The sequence below is a fragment of the Eptatretus burgeri genome, chromosome 12 (assembly GCF_056783735.1).
Source record: "Eptatretus burgeri isolate ZD-2024b chromosome 12, Ebu_testis_v1, whole genome shotgun sequence".
In the NCBI taxonomy this organism is placed as follows: Eukaryota; Metazoa; Chordata; class Myxini; order Myxiniformes; family Myxinidae; genus Eptatretus; species Eptatretus burgeri.
The window spans coordinates 83,783,306-83,804,773 of NC_140972.1; the positions used below are offsets into that span (position 1 = coordinate 83,783,306).

At 40.8% G+C, this 21,468-nt stretch overlaps 1 protein-coding gene across 2 annotated transcripts in view; it reads left to right on the forward strand.

Moving 5' to 3' along the window:
* Positions 1-21,468, forward strand: part of LOC147016015 (protein unc-13 homolog B-like) — a 1,009,527-nt gene that overhangs the window by 641,193 nt on the left and 346,866 nt on the right. For both annotated transcript variants that reach the window (XM_085848698.1, XM_085848699.1), the window contains one exon: positions 9,343-9,421. In XM_085848698.1, coding sequence (XP_085704824.1) covers positions 9,343-9,421 — 79 coding nt within the window. The remainder of the gene's footprint in view (positions 1-9,342; positions 9,422-21,468) is intronic.

A 21,468-nucleotide genomic window follows, 5' to 3' on the forward strand; every position in this document is an offset into this window, starting at 1 on the left:
TTTCACAACCTAAGCCCAACGATAGTTTAACTTAGTCATAGCGCACTGCACGTATCGCCGACGAACTCGTGGCGTTCTCTCTTAAAAATCTGCCGCACGCAGATTTAAATCATAACCGCCTGAAAATTGGAAGTGTCAACATCACAGTCACACCTTGACGAATTAGCCAGCGTATGCCAACCTATGAAAAATGTGTCTAAAACGCTGGGACACGTCGAATACGGTATGGGTAAGTTGTGTATACGTTGGGAGCACGATGAAAAACAATGAAGTACGCTGGCATATTACGTGGTACGTCTAGTAAGTCGTGAAATTTCAAGCATGCTGAAAATTTTATGACGTACTCGACGTATGGCTCACAGGTTCCGCATACGCTGGCATAAGTTCTCGGCACGTTCCGCAATCGTTTACACACGTCGGCCACGCGTTACTTGTAAGTTACTCATAAGTCGAAACATGTCGAGGTAATGTTTAGCATACCTGAAACTTAATTTTTAACCTACGAGTAACGTGCTTTGAACCTATTAGTAGCGTGCTTTGAACCTATGTGTAACGTATCTCAAACGCACATTGGCGTATGTGGACGAATTTGATTGACGTCTTCCGGACGACCACATAACTTACTGACGTGTTTCTAACTTACAGCTACCGTATAATGGCGTATTGGCAGCGTTTAGGGGAATTGGTATATACAAATGGGCTTCACAAGAGGAACCCGTCAGTGTTCCAGACTCCATATTGAGTAGATGTCAATGGCAGTAGCAGTAGTAGTAGTAGTAGTAGTAGTAGTAGTAGTAGTAGTAGTAGTTGTTCGAGAGAATTTAGTGTTGTCAATGTTAGTAGTAGTAGTAGTATTAGTAGTAGTTCGAGAGAATTTAGTGATGTCGATGTTAATAGCAGCAGTAGTAGTAGTAGTTCGAGAGAATTTAGTGATGTCGATGTTGGTAGTAATAGTAGTTCGAGAGAATTTAGTGTTGTCAATGTTAGTAGTAGTAGTATTAGTAGTAGCAGTAGTCGTAGCAGTAGTCGTTCGAGAGAATTTAGTGGTCGATGTTATTAGTAGTCGTAGTAGTAGTTGGAGAGAATTTACTGATGTCGATGTTGGTAGAGTAGTAGTAGTACTTTCAAGTAACGTGTTGCAAAGTGTGAACAACGTTCATGTAGCGTGCTTACAAAACGTTACTCATAGGTTAGAAATAAGTTTCGGGTACGCTAAACATTACCTCGACGTGTTTCGACTTATGAGTAACTTTCAACTAACGTGTTTCAACGTGTCTCAACGATCGCATAACGTGCCTACAACTTATGGCCAGCATAGCGGAACGTGTGAGTCATACGCCGGCGTACGTCGTCAAATTTCAAGCATGAAAAAATTCGATGAAAACCCAAAAGTTCAACGTTTAAAGCCAGCGTACAACGACGTATGGCAGTGTTTTTCAGCATGCTCTCAACGTTATCAAAACTTACCCATAACGTATTCGACGTGTACCAGCGTTTTAGACAAATTTTCCAAAAATCGGCATAAGCTGGCTAAAACGTCAAGGTGTGACTGGGCCTTTAGCAGTACTTTGGCTCTGATTTTGGCAAATGTTACGGAATCTCGTCTGGATGCGCATGTACAGAGAGGAGGAAGGTATTTTTTTTAATTTGTCTGCCTGTCTGGCATTCAAACGAAATTGAAAATCAATCCAAACAGGAAACGCACAACAGACATGAATAACTAAGTTAACGTGTTAAATAAGGTGGCGTCAAAGACGGTGCATCAACGTCAGTAAACTTCTGAAAAAAAGTTTGTTTTGTTTTTATTTCTACAGTCTTTAAAACTTTTAAATGCTGTCAAAATATAATTTTATTCCTTCCACCACTGACGGTGAAGGAGGTTATGTTTTCACCCCTCTCTGTCTGTTTCTTTGTTTGTCTGTTTGTCTGTGTGCAGGATATCCCAAAAAGTTGTTGACAGATCCAGATGAAATTTGGTGGCGAGGTGGTTGGGTGTGTGACAAGGATGAACTGATTAGATTTTGGTGAAGTTCCAGATCCGCATCCGACTGCTAGAATTTAAGTGATTCTTCACCATTGAGAGATAGGGCTTAAACTAATATATAGCATGATATCTCAAAAAGTTGCAGACTGATGTCGATGAAACTTGGTGAACAGGTTGGGTGTGGGACAAGGACTAATTGCTTCCATTTTTGGCGAAGATCTGAATCCGGATCTGGATACGAGAAATATTTAATTTTTAAATTGATTCTTCACCATTGAGAGGTCGGGCCAAAAACTATATATAGCATGATATTTCAAAAATGTATTGGACCCGATATGTTCTCATGGATAAGGCATGACATGGTGGAGGTATGCGCTCTATCGAATACCCTTCTAGTTTCAAATGAATTATACACTTGAACATTGTTGAACACAAATCACCTTGTTGGCACTTCCAAAAACCTCAAGCTTTGCAGTACTTGGACAAAATTTTACGCTATCTTGACCGATCAAATTTGCCGCTCCCGCTCTCAATTTTGGGGAATATCCAGTCAGATAAGTTAATACCGGCTCATAGGAAATATAGATTGTGCTCGGATATACAAAACAAGAGTTTAAATGACCCTTCCGAGCTAACCCTAACCGTAACCCTAACCCTAACAGCTCGGTTTAAATGAGTAATGAAACGCTCTATTATGTCACCAAATCTGGTAATGGCAGAGGTATACTAACCACCATCAGATAATAGGTTATATGAGATTTAAACTCACACCTGAAATGATGTCAGTCCACCAGTGGGAGATTAGATTTTGCGATTGCGTGCGTGTGCATGCATGCGTCCGTCCTTTTGTCCATCTGTCTGTCTGTCTGTCTGTCCAGCTTATATAACATTTTTATAATTTGAGCTTTTGTCAAAAATTTTTGACCAAAAAAATATTTGACCTATATTTTTGTCATAAAATTTTCAACACACCCTTTTTATGAGAATACTAATTCATAATTGGGTCAAAAGGGTAAAGTCACAGTGAGTAGAAATAGCCTGTCCACTGCTGTGCAGCGGGAGATGACCGAGTTTTTTTTTTAAGTGCCTCCGTGTTTCTATATTTTGTCTTCCAATTTGAGATTCATTTTGAGATGCTTTCTGGTTTACTATTCGAGCTTTTCTCATCAAACTTTCAACAAACCTTTATTATGAGAATATGGAGAACACGAATGAAGAAATTTTTTAAAAGAAATTTTAGCTGTTGTTTTTGGCTACTTTAGTTTGAGTACAAAGCAGAGGTGGATGGGCTTTGTATTTTGGGCCACTTTCTCATTTTGCCTTTATTCTCACAGCTATTAGAATACTTCTGTCAATATTTGGTTGAAAAAATGATAGTTGTCCTTATTGACCTATTTACTTAAACTTGCTGGTGGAGAACGTCGTGGAGATGATGATTACAGATCAAATGAATAATATATATATATATATATATATATATATATATATATATATATATATATATTAAAGATAGCCAACATCGTTTTACAGAAGGGTGATCATATCTGACAATTTTTTGGGAATCCTAATGGAGTTTCTGATTGGGTAGATGCCAACAGTGGAGTTGATATAATACAGTATACCGAGACCTCCAGAAAGCATTTGTTGAGGAACCAATATCGGAGCTTGTTCATTAAGGTTAGTGCTCGCTGAGTCATTGGTGAAGTAGCAAACTGGCTTGATAACTAGCTTACGGATAGGAAGCAATGAGTGGTCGCCAGTGGGAAGTTTTAAAAAAGAGGGGTACCAAAGGCATTGGAACTAGGAATTGCTATTTTTTTTGCAATTTATATCAATTATTTTGATGGTGGGGTAAAGAGTGAACGTTCAAAATTCACAGTGGACACCAAGCTTGGAAGTAAGGTCTGTAGCCAGTGTGGGGGATTCGATTCAGAAAATCCGACAGACTATCATTGCATGAGCAACAGATAAAGCAATTTAATGAGGCCTCATCTCGATAATTGTGTTCAGTTTTTGTACCACAATATTTGAAGAAGTTTGGTGTTCAGTTTTCCTGTCACCATATTTGAGGAAGGACATAATAATAATAATAAGAAGAATGATAATAAGAATGATAATAATAATAATAATAATACCATTCCTTTCGTGCCATAAAGGCGCATAGGGCTGCCGAGGCAGTTTCATTGGCAAATAGTACAGTCCTGGATGGGTCGCCACTCCGACGCAGGTTACCCCAAATGTTTATTACCCCAGTACACTGGTACTCATTTCGCTGACCTCGGAAGGATGACAGGCTGAGTCAACCCCACCTGGTGTTAATTCAATGGTTAAAACAGGGGCTCAAACTGAGAATCCAAAGGTCTCAAACTAGCCACCTGAACCACGAAGCCAACACCAGGCTTAGTTAGGCTTATTGAGGAAGGACATAACTGCCATTAAACTAGTTCAGCATGCAGCTTTCAGATGGATTTATTAGATAAAGTAAATTATGGGGAGTGGCTGAGGAGGAGACGAAACTTTTTTTCCTTTAGAAAGGAGATGATTCCAAGGATATCTCATGGGAATGTTTAAAAGAATGATGAGCATTCATAAAAAAAATTTCAGGAAGGCTTTTTACCAGGATGGACAGTAACAGGAACAAGGGGCATAACTTTAGGGTAAATAAGAGGATTTAAGACAGTAATATTTCACATGGCAGGGATATTTCACACAAGGAATCATTAATGTTTTGAATGGTGTTCCTTGGAAGGTGGTGGAAGCAGGAACAATAAATAGGTTTAAAATACATTTGGATTGGTATTTTGGAGCAATGGGGATCAAGGGCTACAGGGACAGGCAGAAATGGAAGGTAGACTGTAATTGATTTGGATGGTCTGTTGGCTTTGGGTGCATGTTGCCCTTTCCAGGTGTCTTGAGATATTGATTTTCTGAGTTTCTTTGTCAAGCGTCAACATGCCATCTGTATGTGACTGTCACCTCACTATCTTCCCCCAACACGAAAGAAAAATTGAAAATAATCCCCAGAGGTTGTGATTGTTGATGTCGTTACTGTATTGTACATCTTCACCCCTGTCCTCCACTCCCCCTGCAGCCCACCCCCTTCCCATTGAGTGTACATCAGATTGGATCGAGTTTGTGATGTGGGTGTGGTTGGTGTCATTGAGGGTCAGTGTGTTTATGGGTCGAGGGATTTGGTTGTGGTTGTGGTTGTGGGGTTTATGAAGATGGCATAGACATGATTGGCCTATTTACCTTCTCCTGTGTCAATATTGCCTTGTATCTTGACAGATCAGCTAATTTGATTCGTCAAAAATTGATATAAAGCTTTCAATAAACTTTTGACACAGATAACCTTCTCAAAGGGGAAATGCACGCTCAGTAGGGTAAGTCCAAAATGGCAAATATACAAAATTATTCTTTTTCAATCTCCTGCTGTGTCGCTCAGATTAGATTGTAGAGAAATATGAATGTATAATAGCTTTTGTGGAAGCAAAATCATGTGTGTGTGTGAGTTTTGGAAAACTGTAAACTTCTGCTGTATAATTTTGGATTGTACATGAGTACATAGACAGGACAGACACGTGCAGACGTGCAGCAGATTGACAAAATGGCAAAGCAAGTAGCGATTTGTTTTGAATTTCAGCAAAGGTTTCTTCATCAATATGGTACTGTGCTTGCCGTGAAGCAGTTGTGCCAGACTTCAATTGATTAACGCTTCCCCTTTTTACCTTGAAACTAGCGCAGGTACCAACGACTTGTGTGGAAGGAATTTAGTGTTTATAGAAAGAGCCAGACACAATGTATAATTACAATTAATAAATCACATATGATTTAGCAGGCAATACGATAATAACAATAACGATAATACTAATAATAATGTAATGATTAATACAATATTTAATATAAAAGATATTTGGCCCATTACATTTTTGAGATATCATGCTATATATCGTTTTTGGTCGAATCTCTCAATGGTGAAGAATCACTTTAAAAATTCTCGAAGCCGGATCCGGATCTTCACCAAAATCGAATCGGTTCGTCCTTGTCACACACCGACAGTGTGACCACTCCTTGGCTTTTTTCACAAGATCTTGGCTATTACTTGTTCACCTTGGCGTCTTGGTTTTCTATAGGTTTTCTTGGCGTATAGGTTTTCTATTATCATCGCTTTTCCGAAACCTTGTGAATTCTTGGCTTTTTTCATTGGCTCACCTTGGCATTTATGAAACTGAGGAGTGGTCACACTGCATACCGAACGTGTCCATAAAATTTAATCCGGACCCGTCCACAACTTTTTGAGATATCTTGCACACAAACAAACAACCAGACAAAATGGGTGCAAACACATAACCTCCTTCACCTTCCATGGTGGAGGTAATAAGGTATTACTACTACACAATAATGACAAGTGCAGTACCATACCTCTGGATAGACAACATATCAAATCTGGTTGCTGGTTGCCAGAATTGTGAGCTTAACGATATATAGTGGATAAGAAGATGATTTGTAATACTGCCGACCACCGGGTGGTGCTATACCATACACATTTACATAGAGAGAATCGGTCTTCCCCTGCCCTGATCAGCCTGCCCTGTAGGTTTGAAAATGTTTTCTTGCATCTCCGTTAGCCAAGAGGATTCCAACGGTATGTGATATGATGGGGTTACTAGTAGTGGGGCCGATTATTTCGATAGACAGACAGACAGAAAGTACAGCTTTATATATTCTAGTACACCCACTCCAGGGGCGGATGCAGAAAAAAATATTTCGGGCGGGTTCTCTTAAGGTTAAGATGTTCTTATTTTGTGAAATATACCACCAAGCTTTGTTCGAGTCAACGTAATCATCGAGGAAAAACCAGTTGATCTATCCAGAGCTAGCACCGTCCAATCATAAATTTACTTTCTCCGCAGGAAAATTTGGCAATATCGAGATACTTGACGAAAGGGCCTCGGGCCTTGTCACCAACTGATTCTTCAGAAAAGCTGAAGATTTTGGAATCTTTGTGACGGATCTTTACAACAACAATGTAAATACACAAAAAGGTTTCCAATACAAATTCAATGAAAATAATAATGAACAGGCAAGCAGAAAATGTGGTGAAATGACTACGAGCACTTAACCTAAACTCGCCATTGTGGATCATCAGATCATTAATTATTATAATAATGGGTGAAGTGGACACTCAAATTTTAATTACCAGGTGAAATAGTTCAGGATTGTACTGCGCTTTGCTGTTGGACATGATCCCAAAAATGTTGCTTTTCTCTTCGGAGCCATAACTATACGCCAAGTGACAGGGATTAATACAGAACCAGCGGCGAAAAGTATCGCCACTCGGATTAATTGCTGAGTGAAAGAAAAAGATGTGCGATTTCCGATTGTCCAGTGATATCTCGCATGACGATCATGTGACATATTGTAAGGGCAGAGGGGAGGGGGGTTTCACGCGCACCCAGTGAACCCCGCCCCCCCCCCCCCCCGCTGGATATGCCATTGGATTCTCAACAGGAGCAACAGGAAGGGTCATGTTATTATCCCTCTGGGGTATATAGATTACAGTATATCTAGGCTTAGGTCCTTTCATCTATGATGAATGGAATTAGCATAGAATCCCTAAAGGATGTCAGGATTCCTCCAGATTTCTTTCAGTTTAGTGTTAAACAACAGTAGCAACTGTTTAAAAATGTAATCATATGTGTTTGTGGTTTGTTATAGTTTTTATTGTCATTTGTCACCCGATATTGTTGTCACCCGGGTCGTCCGTCCGGCCGTCCGGCTGGCTGGGCGTCAACATTTATAGCTGTGAGTGCGATAACTCATAAACTGTTCGCCATATCGATTTGAAATTTGGGTCACACATGTACCACCTGAAAAGGAAGAACCCTATTGATTTTGGGCATGGCCGGATCCAAGATGGCCGACTGGGGTGGTCCATCCTTCCGTCCGGCTGGCTGGGCGTCAACATTTATAGCTGTGAGTGCGATAACTCGTAAACTGTTCCCCATATCGATTTGAAATTTGGGTCTCACATGTACCACCTGAAAAGGAAGAACCCTATTGATTTTGGGCGTGGCCAGATCCAAGATGGCCCACTGGGGCGGCCATCTTGAAAAAATTTTTTTTGTAATAAATGGAAAAACGCTTATCTGATTACAATTATTTTTCAATGGCGGGGTATTCCCCATCTCTGATGGTATATATTTTTTACTTCTTGTAGGCTTGCCCCACGAAACACTATTCATACTATTATATATAAGCTATTCATACACATTAACATGGCATTTGTCCAAGGAGGAAAAACCCCTTGGGGTGAGGGGGGGTGGGATTATTCATATTAATATTGTTTTGTAATGACATGAACATTATGCTATTGTCATGAGTGTTGTTACTACTTTTGTTCTGAGAAGTGGCCTTGGGAAAAAAATGCCACGATTAGCTATCTTACCATTAATATACACCTTGACACGGATTTCGCCCAAAGCGGAAAACCCTCTTGGGGAGGTGGGGGGGGGGCAAATGAAGTCGCTCCAATCTCCATTGTGTGACCTTTAGTCCTCCTGTCAAGCTTGATTGAGATTGGATTAATACCAACCAAATGCATTGCGGTCAAAAAAACAGACAGACAGACAGACACCAAATTGCATATTTTAGAATGATGATCTTTTTGTTCATGCTATACCTATTTCAGATGTCTGTAGGACAGTCTGCTGACTCCGATGCTTCTGTGACCTAATACCCATATAAATAAGCAAACAAAAAAGTATTGATCATATATCGAAACACTTTTTCTATTATAAGTTTAGATTTCTAAAATATCTTCTTATTCCGAATTCCAAATCAGGCCTGTTTTCCCTCACTTCTCATTTTGGGCCCTTCCTCCTTCCCTATAGGGCAGAATTTCTGGGTGCAATCAAAACCTTTTATCCATGTTATTATTTTCTCCTGAGCACGTGCATTCAGTTGTCCAAGCACCTTTTTATCCATCACCTCTAACCAGCTTTTGTAATAACTTGTAAAAATATAGGACACTTTGCTTCATAATGCACTTGCTTACTGTTTTCTAAATTGTTATTCATTTGTATCCCCATCAAACTCCCACCTCCATCAGACTCCTTTCTCAGACCCCTTGCCCTCCCACTGGCCTACGGTTAAATATTGTAATGTTATTCCTTGGTTTTAATGCTGTATGATTTCATTGGAATATACTGTATGTGATGAGGAAAGAATGGAAGTACTTTGTCAATGTATATTGTTATAGAATGGAATTTGGCATCTCAAGCCTCTTCCTATTAATAGGACAGCTAAGTCTTTCAACACAGTATGACTAAAAACCTACTTGTGATTCCTTTCTGCAGACCAGGCAGTGGGCTCTATGGCATTGACAGCATGCCAAACCTGCGGAGACGGAAAACAATCCCACTCGTCAGTGATGTGGTGAGTCGGATGTTTTTAGTGAACTACACTCACCGTCACTGTAGAAAAATGGGCATATCCATGCACTCAACTTGGCCTGAATATCTCTGATTATGAACCAAACTTGGCCTGATCGGTAAACTGACGGCATGATCCTATCCTCCTTTTTCTCTTCTTTCGTATGTAGCACATCGCTGTGGGTTGCATCATTTGCTGGGGGGTATTTCTGAGATCACCCCCTGAATTAATTTAACCATAAGGTCGACGGTCACCTTGCTTCCAGACTTCCAGTCTGGAAGCTTTTCAGTCTTCCAGACAACAAAATCAGACTCAGATGAACCTAACTGTGTTACACTTTGAGCCAGCTTAACTTGGCCATCACATTTTGAAGAATGAGCTTTATTGTTTTTGCGGTATTCTTGCTGGAGCTCCCCTTTTCCAAGACACGGGGTCATTTAATATTGAAATTCAGCTTATAGTTCTGCTTGTTAAGTACATAATTTGTAAAATTTGTATGCGTAATAATAATAGATACAAATTGAGAATCTGAATTTAAATTGTAAATGACTCCACGTCTTGGACGAGAGGAGCTCCAGCAAGAATGCAGTTGAAACAATAATGCTCAATTATTTTTCATTGCCTATTTCAGGGATAAGCTTCTTGGTGATGTGCTCTCTCCTGAAATTCTGAATTCCTGTCTATCCGCAATTCAAACATGGTTTCCCATCAACTTTCTCAAACTCATCGCTGCTAAGATTACCATGATGACCTTTGGCTCTTCATCCATTTTTGACAATATCTAACACAGATGGTGATACCTTGGGATCACCACCTGACCTATGCTTCAGGAGTTTTAAATTTAGATGTCCCTCTGGACTCAATACTTTTATACATTCAACAGATTGCTAAAATTACTAAATCTATTTTCTTCCATCTGCACAATATTCTTCAAGTCATCTTATGCCTTAATCAGAGGTTGACTGAAACTCTAATTTGTACTCTCAAAATGTTGTGCTTAGATAACTTAAACTCACTCTTCACAGCCCCAATATGGCTGGAAGTTTTGCAAATTTGATCACATCAATCCAATTCTCCAAAGCTGCGTTTCAGTTGCTCCCAGTGCACCAACGGATATAATAAAGAGCTCGTCTTGCTAGTGAAGGCTCGTGCCAACCTGCGGACAGGTAGAATAATGGATGAAATTAATAGGATATCAATTGAGGTATGCTAACCACCATGGGAAGAAAGAATAAGTTGACGTTTTGGCTGTTAACTATTGTCAGAGAAAAAATGGTGAGATTTTTAAAATTTGCTGATAGACTTTAAAGCCAAACATAAATTGGTTGCTGCTTACATTTCTGACCTAATCACACTTCACAACTTTGCAAGAAAGTTAGGATCCAAGATCTGAGGTTTCCTGGTAGTTGCCACAAAGACATTTGGTGATCAAGCTTTGCGGACCCTGCTTCCTTTTAAAACTCACACAGCCAAAAAAAATCTCTCCTAAAATCCCATAATTTACATTTTTTTTTTCTTAATTTTTTGGACTTTTGTTACCGCTTTCTTCGAAGCAAATAATTTTAAATTTTGCTTCTAATTAAATAAATCGATGTAACATAGTGATTGATGGATTAATTGATTCCTTCACTTTCTGCTGACCTGTATAAGATCTGCAATACGTCATGCGGCTGAGAAGTGCCTTTGAAGTCGAGCAATAGCAAGTTTCTATGCTATCTCTCAAATTGCATCTTTTATCTCATTCTGCAATAACCTTAAATCACCATACCCGGACAGAATACGATTCTGAAGATGAATATGAAACCTGCCAAGTGCAAGATGTGGAAAGATTTTCATGGCATCTTGCACTTCTGGCAACTCTGGAATCTTGACAGTATTTTGGTAGGATTTGAGATGACACTGAAACTCAGGGCCCACTCCTCTGCCACTGTAGATGGATTAATGACCTCTCAATCTCCTACCGGCTTTTAACTTGGCTTTCCTTATCCTCATTTAAAAAAAAAAATATATATATATATATTTGCCCATCCCAAGCCCTAAAAATTGAAACATTTTCATTGATCAACTCGATCCTCATGGTGCCGAGGTCCAGGCTTACTACTCACCTTCATTATTGAATTACCTGCTTTTCTCCTACCTGTGGAGCTGGTCTTTATGGACAGACAAACCTGTTCCTCCCTTCTTTCCTTCATGGTGGCTAGTTACCATTATCTCATATCAACATTGCTACCTATCCTCAACTAGGTTTCTTCTGTATAGTTCGCTTTCCTCCTTTCCCACAAGTCTTCCTATTTTCACTGCCCGATGTCAATGTTTTAACACTTCTCCATATATTGCCTGATTCTCCCATGAGCCCCAACTTAGCTGGCAGGATAGCCTTTAGGTATGCAATCTCACCGCCGAGCTGTCCAGCCTGGATTTGAATCTTGGCCCAGGTATAAACTGCTATCCTGGTGTTTTACAGGCAGGGAGAGGCATCGGTGTGTGTGCCATTCTTCAGATGGGTGTTAAGCTGGGTGTCCCGCCTGTAAGCATAAGTTGGTGGATGTTAAAGATCCTTGGACAAATGTCCTTCGTGAAGAGGAGGCGAGCTATTACCTGTATCCTGACTAAATTCCAAATTATTTCGCAAACCCACTTAGTCGAATGTCAGGCTGAGCCAGCCGGCTGGTGAAAAACTTGTGCGAAAAGCTTTCTCCCACTTGGTGGGAATAATTTTCACCATTAAATACTATATTGTCAGCCCCAACCTGCAGAAGTTCTTTAATCACCCTTTGCCTGCCCCTCCTTTCTGAAATGGGTCTTTCCAGGTTCAGTTCCATCACCTTTGACCTCTTTACAAGTGATCAACCTTGTATGTTCCTCAAAGTTTGCCTTTCTTGCACTCTTAAGTCAATAAAGCATACTGGTAATTCCCTTAATGTATTTGCTCTCTTTAGCTTCCTCCAATGGTGGATCGTACATGCTGGTACGATAGGTTTTCTTCTATTCTTTATACCCAGTAAGCAGAAAGAAAGTGGCAAGATTTCACAAAGTGCAAATGGAGGTATAAAACTTTAAAGTTAAATTCTTTATCCCAGACCTTGGGTAGTGTGAGATATCCCCAGGACAAATAAGATCAATACAAAGAGATTTAAAAAAATGTTATGTATTAGCAAGCTGGTAGGAAGGTTAGCATTAAGAAACAGGAAACTCAGAGGACACCAAAAACATATTTTAAATCAAATAAATCGCTGGATGATCTTTCAATAGCAAATGCCTTTGAACATTGCTATATAATTTAATTATGTGCATAATTTACTCACATACATACACTCGGTGTATGCTCCATGTGGGCACTACAGTCCATGTTATTTTCCATCTGAGCCTCATTTAAAGCACGAGTGATTCTGGGAAAGGTATGACGTGTGTAGGTGGGGAAATAATGGCTCTTGTTGCACATTTCTTTTTCTCGGCTGCTTTTTTTGGCTAAAGTTTCTTTAATTGCTTCAGGGTCTCAATGATGGAAGAGGTATATTGTTTGATGTGCAACCATCTTTAGTATCCTTTAATGAGAGAAAACACTTGGAACTCAACATGAGGTGGTCATAGCCATGTATTTTGAAATATACTACATGGTAAGCTTGGTTATCAATGCTTATTTGTGTGAAGGTCGGTCAAGTCACGGCAACCAACATCATTTTTGCCCGAGAAAGGACACTGAAAGATTCATGGATGTGCGTGTTTAATACAGAACCCAAACATAATTGTTCAGCTAAATTAGGTCATTGAGAAACCATGTACAAATCAACACTGTATATGTGATTTAATCCTGGAATGAGAGTAGTATGAAGGGAACTGCTTGAAACTGCAATGTCAATCAAGCAAGTTATGCTTTGCACCATAATCTAACATGCCTTGATAAATCACACGAGGTGCTCAAAGTGAAGGCCCACACCACACTTGAATAGTTTTGATGATAGATTGATATGTGTTATTAATTTCACACATACACATGAAAGACCTCAGTGTTTCTGCAAAAGGGTAGCTGTAGATGCTGTCCAGAGAACAATGGCAATGCGCTGTGGCTTCTTTGAATAGCAACGAGCTAAGTAGAAGCTCGAGAGTCTTATCTAGTATATAAAACGGCCATGCGTCATTCGACCTGAAGCTTAGAATCTTATTACCCATTTGGGAGAAATTTCTGGATCACCATCAATTTGGTCGGACAAAAACAATGAGCACTCATTGATATCTGCTCAATGTATCATGTTTGCACTGGGTTGCTCCTCACTGGGTTGCCCAGTGGTTGCACTGGGTGAGCGAGCCTGATTCTGCCACTTGCGTAAGGGCCTTATGAAGCAGTGTTGCTCTCATCACATATACAGTTCCACACCTATACCAAATTCAACATTGGTAAAAACTGATGGAAGGAAAAGAAAATTTAATTTAAAATCAAACCTATCAATCAGAAAGTCTTATTAAACACAGTAGTGACTGTGCAGAAGTTTGTTCTCCACAACGATGACAAGTAATTGGCTTGGTATTGAATCGATAACTTGCTGACGGGACGGATGAGAAAAGTACTCATCACTCGTATGCTCTTTCTTGTCACTTTTATCTCAATTTTCTTTTTTCACTCGCTATTAATTGGGATTGCATTTCAGGAGTTTAACGAACTAGAGTTTGTGATTTGCTTTTTCTCGACTTGGCAGAAATCTTTTTTTCAGGCAATTATTACCTTGACTTTATGCAAATACACTGTTAAGCCGTCAGAATAAATTTTGCACAAACATAAAAGGGGTGTGTACATATATATATATATATATATATATATATATATATATATATATATATATATATATATATATATATATAAATATATATATAACATTTTTAAATGAAACTTTGTATATGCAATCAACATGAGGGGACACATGAAATACGGAACGATATTTTTAGATTTGACCTCTGGTTCATGCCACAAGGGGTGGGGATTTTGGTTGACATGGGTCAAAATAGGAAAAAAAAATTTAAACTCAAAATGTAATATTGGGTCATTCCTGGTGGAATTTTTTTCATCTTTCAACTTTGCTTTCGGTGGAAAACGTGGGGATTTGTAATGGCTCGTTATCAACTTCTCTCTAGTTGTAATACTCATTTTATTAACAGTATTACTAACACTATTATAATAATAATAATAATCGTTGCAATAATAACACTGCAATGGCTTCCCTGACGGGACCTTATAATGAGATTGGCCGAATGCTCAACCTGCTTCACATACCAGCTTGCCAAGCCTGGCATTTGACTCGAACTGATTTAGTCAGGAACTTGGAATTTGGTCATGGTGCCAGTGATAATTCACCAACTCCTTGTGAAAGAACTAGCAGATGGGCCCACAGCTTAACATCCAATCGAGGGACAGCGCGCTTTGTTTCACAGTGCCCTGCCTGTGAAGCACCAACCTGACAATTTAAAGTTAGGTTTAAACTCGACCACAGACGAGACATCAGATCATGAATCATGCTCGATATAGAGTGTTGGTGGTGCCAAAGCAGTTTCTATTGATAGGTTTACAATCCTGGACACGTCGCCACGACGACACAGTATCGAATAGACTAGACGAATAATAACATACATATAAATAATAATCAGTTATTATTTTGCTGATGAGTAATTTTTCTTTCGGTTGTATCTAATCAAAGCATAAAACAGTATGTAACTGGATGTAACTTTGATTAATTAATATTTGCTCAATTTTTTTTCCCCCATGCATCCTTGATGATACCACAGGCAATGGTAAGTTGGGTATCCATTTTCAAATTATCTTTCACTTTATTTGAGAAATAAACATTGGAATTTCCTTTTCAATCACAGTGTTTTATGATGATTTGAAGGATTCGATATGCTCAAACAGAGATGCAATCACAGTGGGTTAATAATGCAAGCGTTCTTTCATCACAGACATAACAAATGCTCGATGTAAGAAAAGTGGCATTTCTGTGAGTCTTTTGATCAAGTAGAGGAATTTTTTCTCTGATGGATGGCACAAGCCATACAGACATGTAACTCAAGTCAACAGAAGTATAAAAGGTCCATAAACATCAGTTTGTTTTTATGGTATTTTGGCTCTCTCTTTATACATACATTGGCAATTTTGTTTCAGAATAATGAAAGCTTGCAATGTTTAGAAAACAGAGCACCAGGGCTTTCTTTTTGAAATAACAATTATTGAAAATGTTGGTTTATAATACCTTTACTTCTTCTGCGGTTCTACCCTGCCAAATCTCTGAGCTTGTCACTCTGTGAACTACTTTTGGTCTGCAAAGCAATTTTGTGATATGCATATGGTCTTGAATTTTATGCTTGCAAGATTTGTGCTTGGAGGTCAATGGGTGTGAACTTTGTTCTGACAGTTGATCCTCATGATAATGTTTCACAAAAAGGGAGTAAAGTCGTGGAAATGGAGCTGTGTGGACAGATGAGCTTCATCAAACAAATAACTTATTTTCATAGACGTATGTTTGATTTGAAAGGCATTTTCTTCATTTACATTAAGCACGAGTGTGGCTGTTTTTACATGCTGCTATGTATATATATATATATATATATATATATATATATATATATATATATATATATATATATATATATATATATATATATATATATATATATATATATATATATATATATATATATATATATATATATATATATATATATATATATATATATATATATATATATATATATATATATATATATAGCGTGGTGTTGGCGCAGTGGTTAGGGCAGCGGCTTGGGATCCAAGAGGTCCTGAGTTCAAGCCCCGTTGGGCCACTGAATTAATACACCAGGGGGTTGACTCAGCCTGTCATCCTTCCGAGGTCGACGAAATGAGTACCAGTATACTGGGCCGGTGTATACCCCGGTTAAAATAGGTATACCATATCCCTGGGTCGTAAGAGGCGACCAGGGTTGCGTCAGGAAGGGCATCCGGCGTAAAACATGTGCCAAATCACTATGCGGATCATACGGATGATCCGCTGTGGCGACCCCGAACGGGAGCAGCCGAAAGAAGAAGAAGATATATATATATATATATATATATATATATATATATATATATATATATATATATATATATATATATATATACACACACACACATACACACACACACACACACACACACACACACACACACACGGGGCTGCAAAAGTAGGTATACAGTAAAGATTATACCAGTATTACCAGTATTATAATAGTGGTGCTTGGATTAATTTAACACTATTATTCATTTAATTCATTAAAATCATTATTACCATTTTTAATATTTTTATTTTCGTAATTTTTTCTATAATACATCTTTAATTGTATAATCAATAAAATACATTTTGTACGCACGTTTTGTTTTTCATTACTGTATACCTAGTTTGCAGCCCCCTGTATATATATATATATATATATATATATATATATATATATATATATATATATATATATATATATATATATATATATATATATATATATATATATATATATATATATGTTTATGTTGTTGTTCGTCTTTCGGCTGCTCCCGTTAGGGTTCGCCACAGCAGATCATCGTTATGATCCGCATACTGATTTGGCATAGGTTTTACGCCGGATGCCCTTCCTGACGCAACCCTTGTCGCCTCTTACGACACAGGGATAGTATATATATATATATATATATATATGTATATGTATGTATATATATATATATATGTATATGTATGTATATATATATATGTATACATATATTATGCGGACAACAAAACGAATTTCCATACCGGATCGGTCGAGGCCCGGGTTACCAACGACCGCCACCGGTACCGGTGGTCAGCAGGGTACCAGTGGAAATTGTGCTACTGCTGGGCAAAGGAGGAGAAGGAGACGGGGAAGGCGAGTCCGGAGGCAGTGGGAGAGGGGGAAGGGTAGAAGTGTGGAGGTGAGAGTTGGAACTCTGAATGTTGGGACGATGACTGGCAAAGGGCGAGAGTTGGCTGATATGATGGAGAGAAGAAAGGTGGACATACTGTGTGTACAAGAGACCAAGTGGATGGGGAGTAAGGCGAGGAGCATTGGAGGTGGTTTCAAACTGTTCTACCATGGTGTGGATGGGAGGAGAAATGGTGTCGGGATAATCCTGAAGGAAGATCATGTCAAGAGGGTATTGGAGGTGAGGAGGGTGTCTGACCGAGTGATGAGTGTGAAGTTGGAAATTGAAGGGGTGATGATGAATGTCATCAGTGCATATGCCCCACATATTGGGTGTGAGATGGAATATAAAGAAGATTTCTGGAGTGAGTTAGATGAAGTGGTGGAGAGTGTATCCAAGGATGAAAGAGTGGTGATTGGAGCAGATTTCAATGGACATGTTGGGGAAGGGAATAAAGAGGATGAGGAGGTGATGGGGAGGTACGGTCTCAACAAGAGAAATGTGGAAGGGCAAATGGTGGTAGAGTTTGCAAAAAGAATGGAAATGGCAGTGGTAAACACATATTTCAAGAAGAAGGAGGAACACAGGGTGACATACAAGAGTGGAGGAAAGTGCACACAGGTGGATTACATCTTAAGTCGGAGATGCAACCTGAAAGAGATTAGTGACTGTAAGGTTGTGGCAGGGGAGAGTGTAGCTCGACAGCATCGATTGGTGGTCTGTAGGATGACTTTAGAGGTGAGGTTGAGGAAGAGAGTGAGGGCTGAACCAAGGACCAGATGGTGGAAGCTGAAGGAGGAAGACTGTTGCGTGAAATTTAGGGAGGAGGTGAGACAGGCGTTGGATGGTGGTAAAGATGGGTGGGATGATTGGGCAACGACAGCAGAAGTTGTGAGGGAGATAGCTAGGAAGGTACTTGGTGTGACATCTGGACAGAGGAAGGAAGATAAGGAGACTTGGTGGTGGAATGAGGAAGTACAGGAAAGTATAAGGAAGAAGGGGTTGGCGAAAAAGAAGTGGGATAGTCAGAGAGATGAAGAAAGTCGGCAGGAGTACAAGGAGTGGCGTCGAAAAGCAAAAGAGAGGTGGCAAAGGCCAAGGAAAAGGCATACGACGAGCTGTATGAGAAGTTGGATACAAAAGAAGGGGAAAAGGATTTATACCGATTGGCAAGACAGAGGGACCGAGCTGGGAAGGATGTGCTGCAGGTTAGGGTGATAAAGGACGCAAATGGGAATGTGCTGACGAGCGAGGAGAGTGTGTTGAGAAGGTGGATGGAGTACTTTGAGGAGCTGATGAATGAAGAAAATGAGAGAGAGAGAAGGTTGGAAGAGGTGGAGATAGTGAATCTGGAAGTGGGGTGGATCAGTAAGGATGAAGTGAGGACTGCTATAAAGAAGATGAAAAGTGGAAAGGCGGTTGGCCCAGATGGTATACCAGTGGAGGCATGGAAGTGCTTAGGAGAGATGGCAGTGGGGTTGTTAACCAGATTGTTTAATAAAGTCTTGGAAAGTGAGAGGATGCCGGAGGAGTGGAGATTAAGTGTACTGGTTCCGATTTTCAAGAATAAGGGTGATGTGCAGAGCTGTGGAAATTACAGAGGGATAAAGTTGTTAAGCCACACCATGAAGTTGTGGGAAAGAGTAGTGGAAGCTCGGTTGAGAGGAGAGGTGATGATCTGTGAGCAGCAATATGGGTTTATGCCAGGAAAGAGCACCACTGATGCGATGTTTGCTTTGAGAATGTTGATGGAGAAGTATAGGGAAGGCCAGAAAGAGTTACATTGTGTGTTTGTGGATTTAGAGAAAGCTTATGATAGGGTGCCAAGAGAGGAGTTGTGGCATTGTATGAGGAAGTCGGGAGTGGTGGAGAAGTATGTGAGGATCGTGCAGGATATGTATGAGGACAGTGTGACAGCGGTGAGGTGTGCGGTAGGCATGACGGACCGGTTTATGGTGAAGGTGGGATTGCATCAAGGATCGACTCTGAGCCCTTTCCTGTTTGCAATGGTGATGGACAGGTTGACGGACGAGATCAGACTGGAGTCTCCATGGACCATGATGTTCGCGGATGACATCATGATCTGTAGGGAGAGTAGAGAGCAGGCTGAATCGAGCCTTGAGAGGTGGAGGTACGCACTGGAGAGAAGGGGAATGTTAGTCAGTCGGAGTAAGACGGAGTACATGTGCGTAAATGAGAGGGAGGGTGGTGGTATGGTGCGGTTGCAAGGAGTTGAGGTGGGGAAGGTGGATTGGTTTAAATACTTGGGATCAACTGTCCAAAGTAACGGAGAGTGTGGGAGAGAAGTGAAAAAGAGAGTGCAGGCAGGATGGAGTGGGTGGAGAAGAGTTGCAGGAGTGATTTGTGACAGAAGGGTAGCTGCAAGAGTGAAGGGGAAAGTATACAAGACGGTAGTGAGACCAGCTATGTTGTATGGTTTGGAGGCGGTGGCGCTAACAAAAAGACAGGAAGCAGAGCTGGAGGTGGCAGAGCTAAAGATGCTGCGATTCTCGTTGGGAGTGACGAGGATGGATAGGATAAGAAATGAGTATATTAGAGGGACAGCGCAGGTAGGACGGTTTGGAGACAAAGTGAGAGAGGCGAGATTGAGATGGTTTGGACATGTGCACAGGAGGGAAGAGGAGTATATCGGGAGAAGGATGTTGAAGATGGAGCCGCCAGGCAGGAGGAGAAGAGGAAGGCCAAAGAAGAGGTTCATGGATGCAGTGAGGGCGGACATGAGGGTGGTTGGAGTGTCAATGGAAGATGTGGAGGATAGAGCAAAATGGAGACAGTTGGTCCGCTGTGGCGACCCCTAACGGGAGCAAGCCGAAAGATGAAGAAGATATATATATATTATATATATTGTATATATATTATATATATTGTATATATTGTTATGGCTGTGGAAATTCGCAGAACACCATAAAGGTTCCTCAGTTCAGTTAGATCGATAAGTTTCTGTTCAGTTAGATTTCCCCACCGTTGTTTAATGGGAATTATTCGTGTCACAGGGCTGTGATCCTTTGAGGTAGGTTTTTCTTTCTCTATCGTTATTTTAAACCGACATATCTCGCCCACCATTACACAACCACCACCAACTATGCCACAACGCCAACCACGCTATGATCGCCACAACAACACCACCACCATTTATCCATCTTTGCCACTACGCCAGCTTGCAAACGCGATCCTCCACAGACCACGCTACGACCCTTTCCGCGTTCAAAATGGGTCCGAGAACGCGGGCGTAAAAAAACGAGGAAAAGAAACCTCCAATGGTGCGTGTGGGTTTCTCCCACCTTTTTTTTCTCCGAGGCTGGTGTGACGAGAAGGGCGAGGCAGCTCGCTCGCGATTGGTGGATACGAGGAGTGAGGCGGTCGGAGTTGAGAAACGCCCCTTTACGAGAAACTTCTCAAAAAGGCTCGAAGGAGGGTGGAGCTAAAAATGGGGAGGGGCGAAGGGCGGAGTCCCGAGTTATATAAGGCCGCACGAGATGCGAGGGCTTGTCTTTCGTGTGGTGGTCGTCAAGTCTTTGGTGGTCTTTGGTGGTTTCGCCGTCGGGTGGTTCATCGCTCTCCTGGCTCTTGGTCTTGTGGTTCATGCGCTCTTCGTCCTGTGGAGCGACCTGTTCGTTGGAGGCATGGGACGGTACAAAGTCCGGAGACGCGGACTGGAGGCGCAGCTCTGCCGGCTGGGTGGCGCGAACCTGCGCGTCCGTGCGAGGAGTGCCGGAGGGAGCTCGCCGACCACGCGAGAGGCGCGGGATCAGGCACGGCCACGCTAGCTGCCATGGGGACGGGGCGACGCGACTTGCCGACCACCGAGGGGGGCAGGTAATCTGCCACGGTCTCGCGGGACCCGTTTGGTCCTCCAGGTCCCGCGTTATAAAGGTCCACGGACCCTGTCTGCCACTCCCGTCTGTGGGGGTGGCCATTCCTTTGCTCTTGAGTGAATGTTGGTGGCGCCGTGTCCGACAAGTTAGAACTGAGTTCGTGACTGTAAATAATAATCATATTCGGTTGTATTGCTTTTGCTTCTCACTTGAATATTGCATGACTGCCTTGGCTGTATATACGTGTGCTCATAATAAAT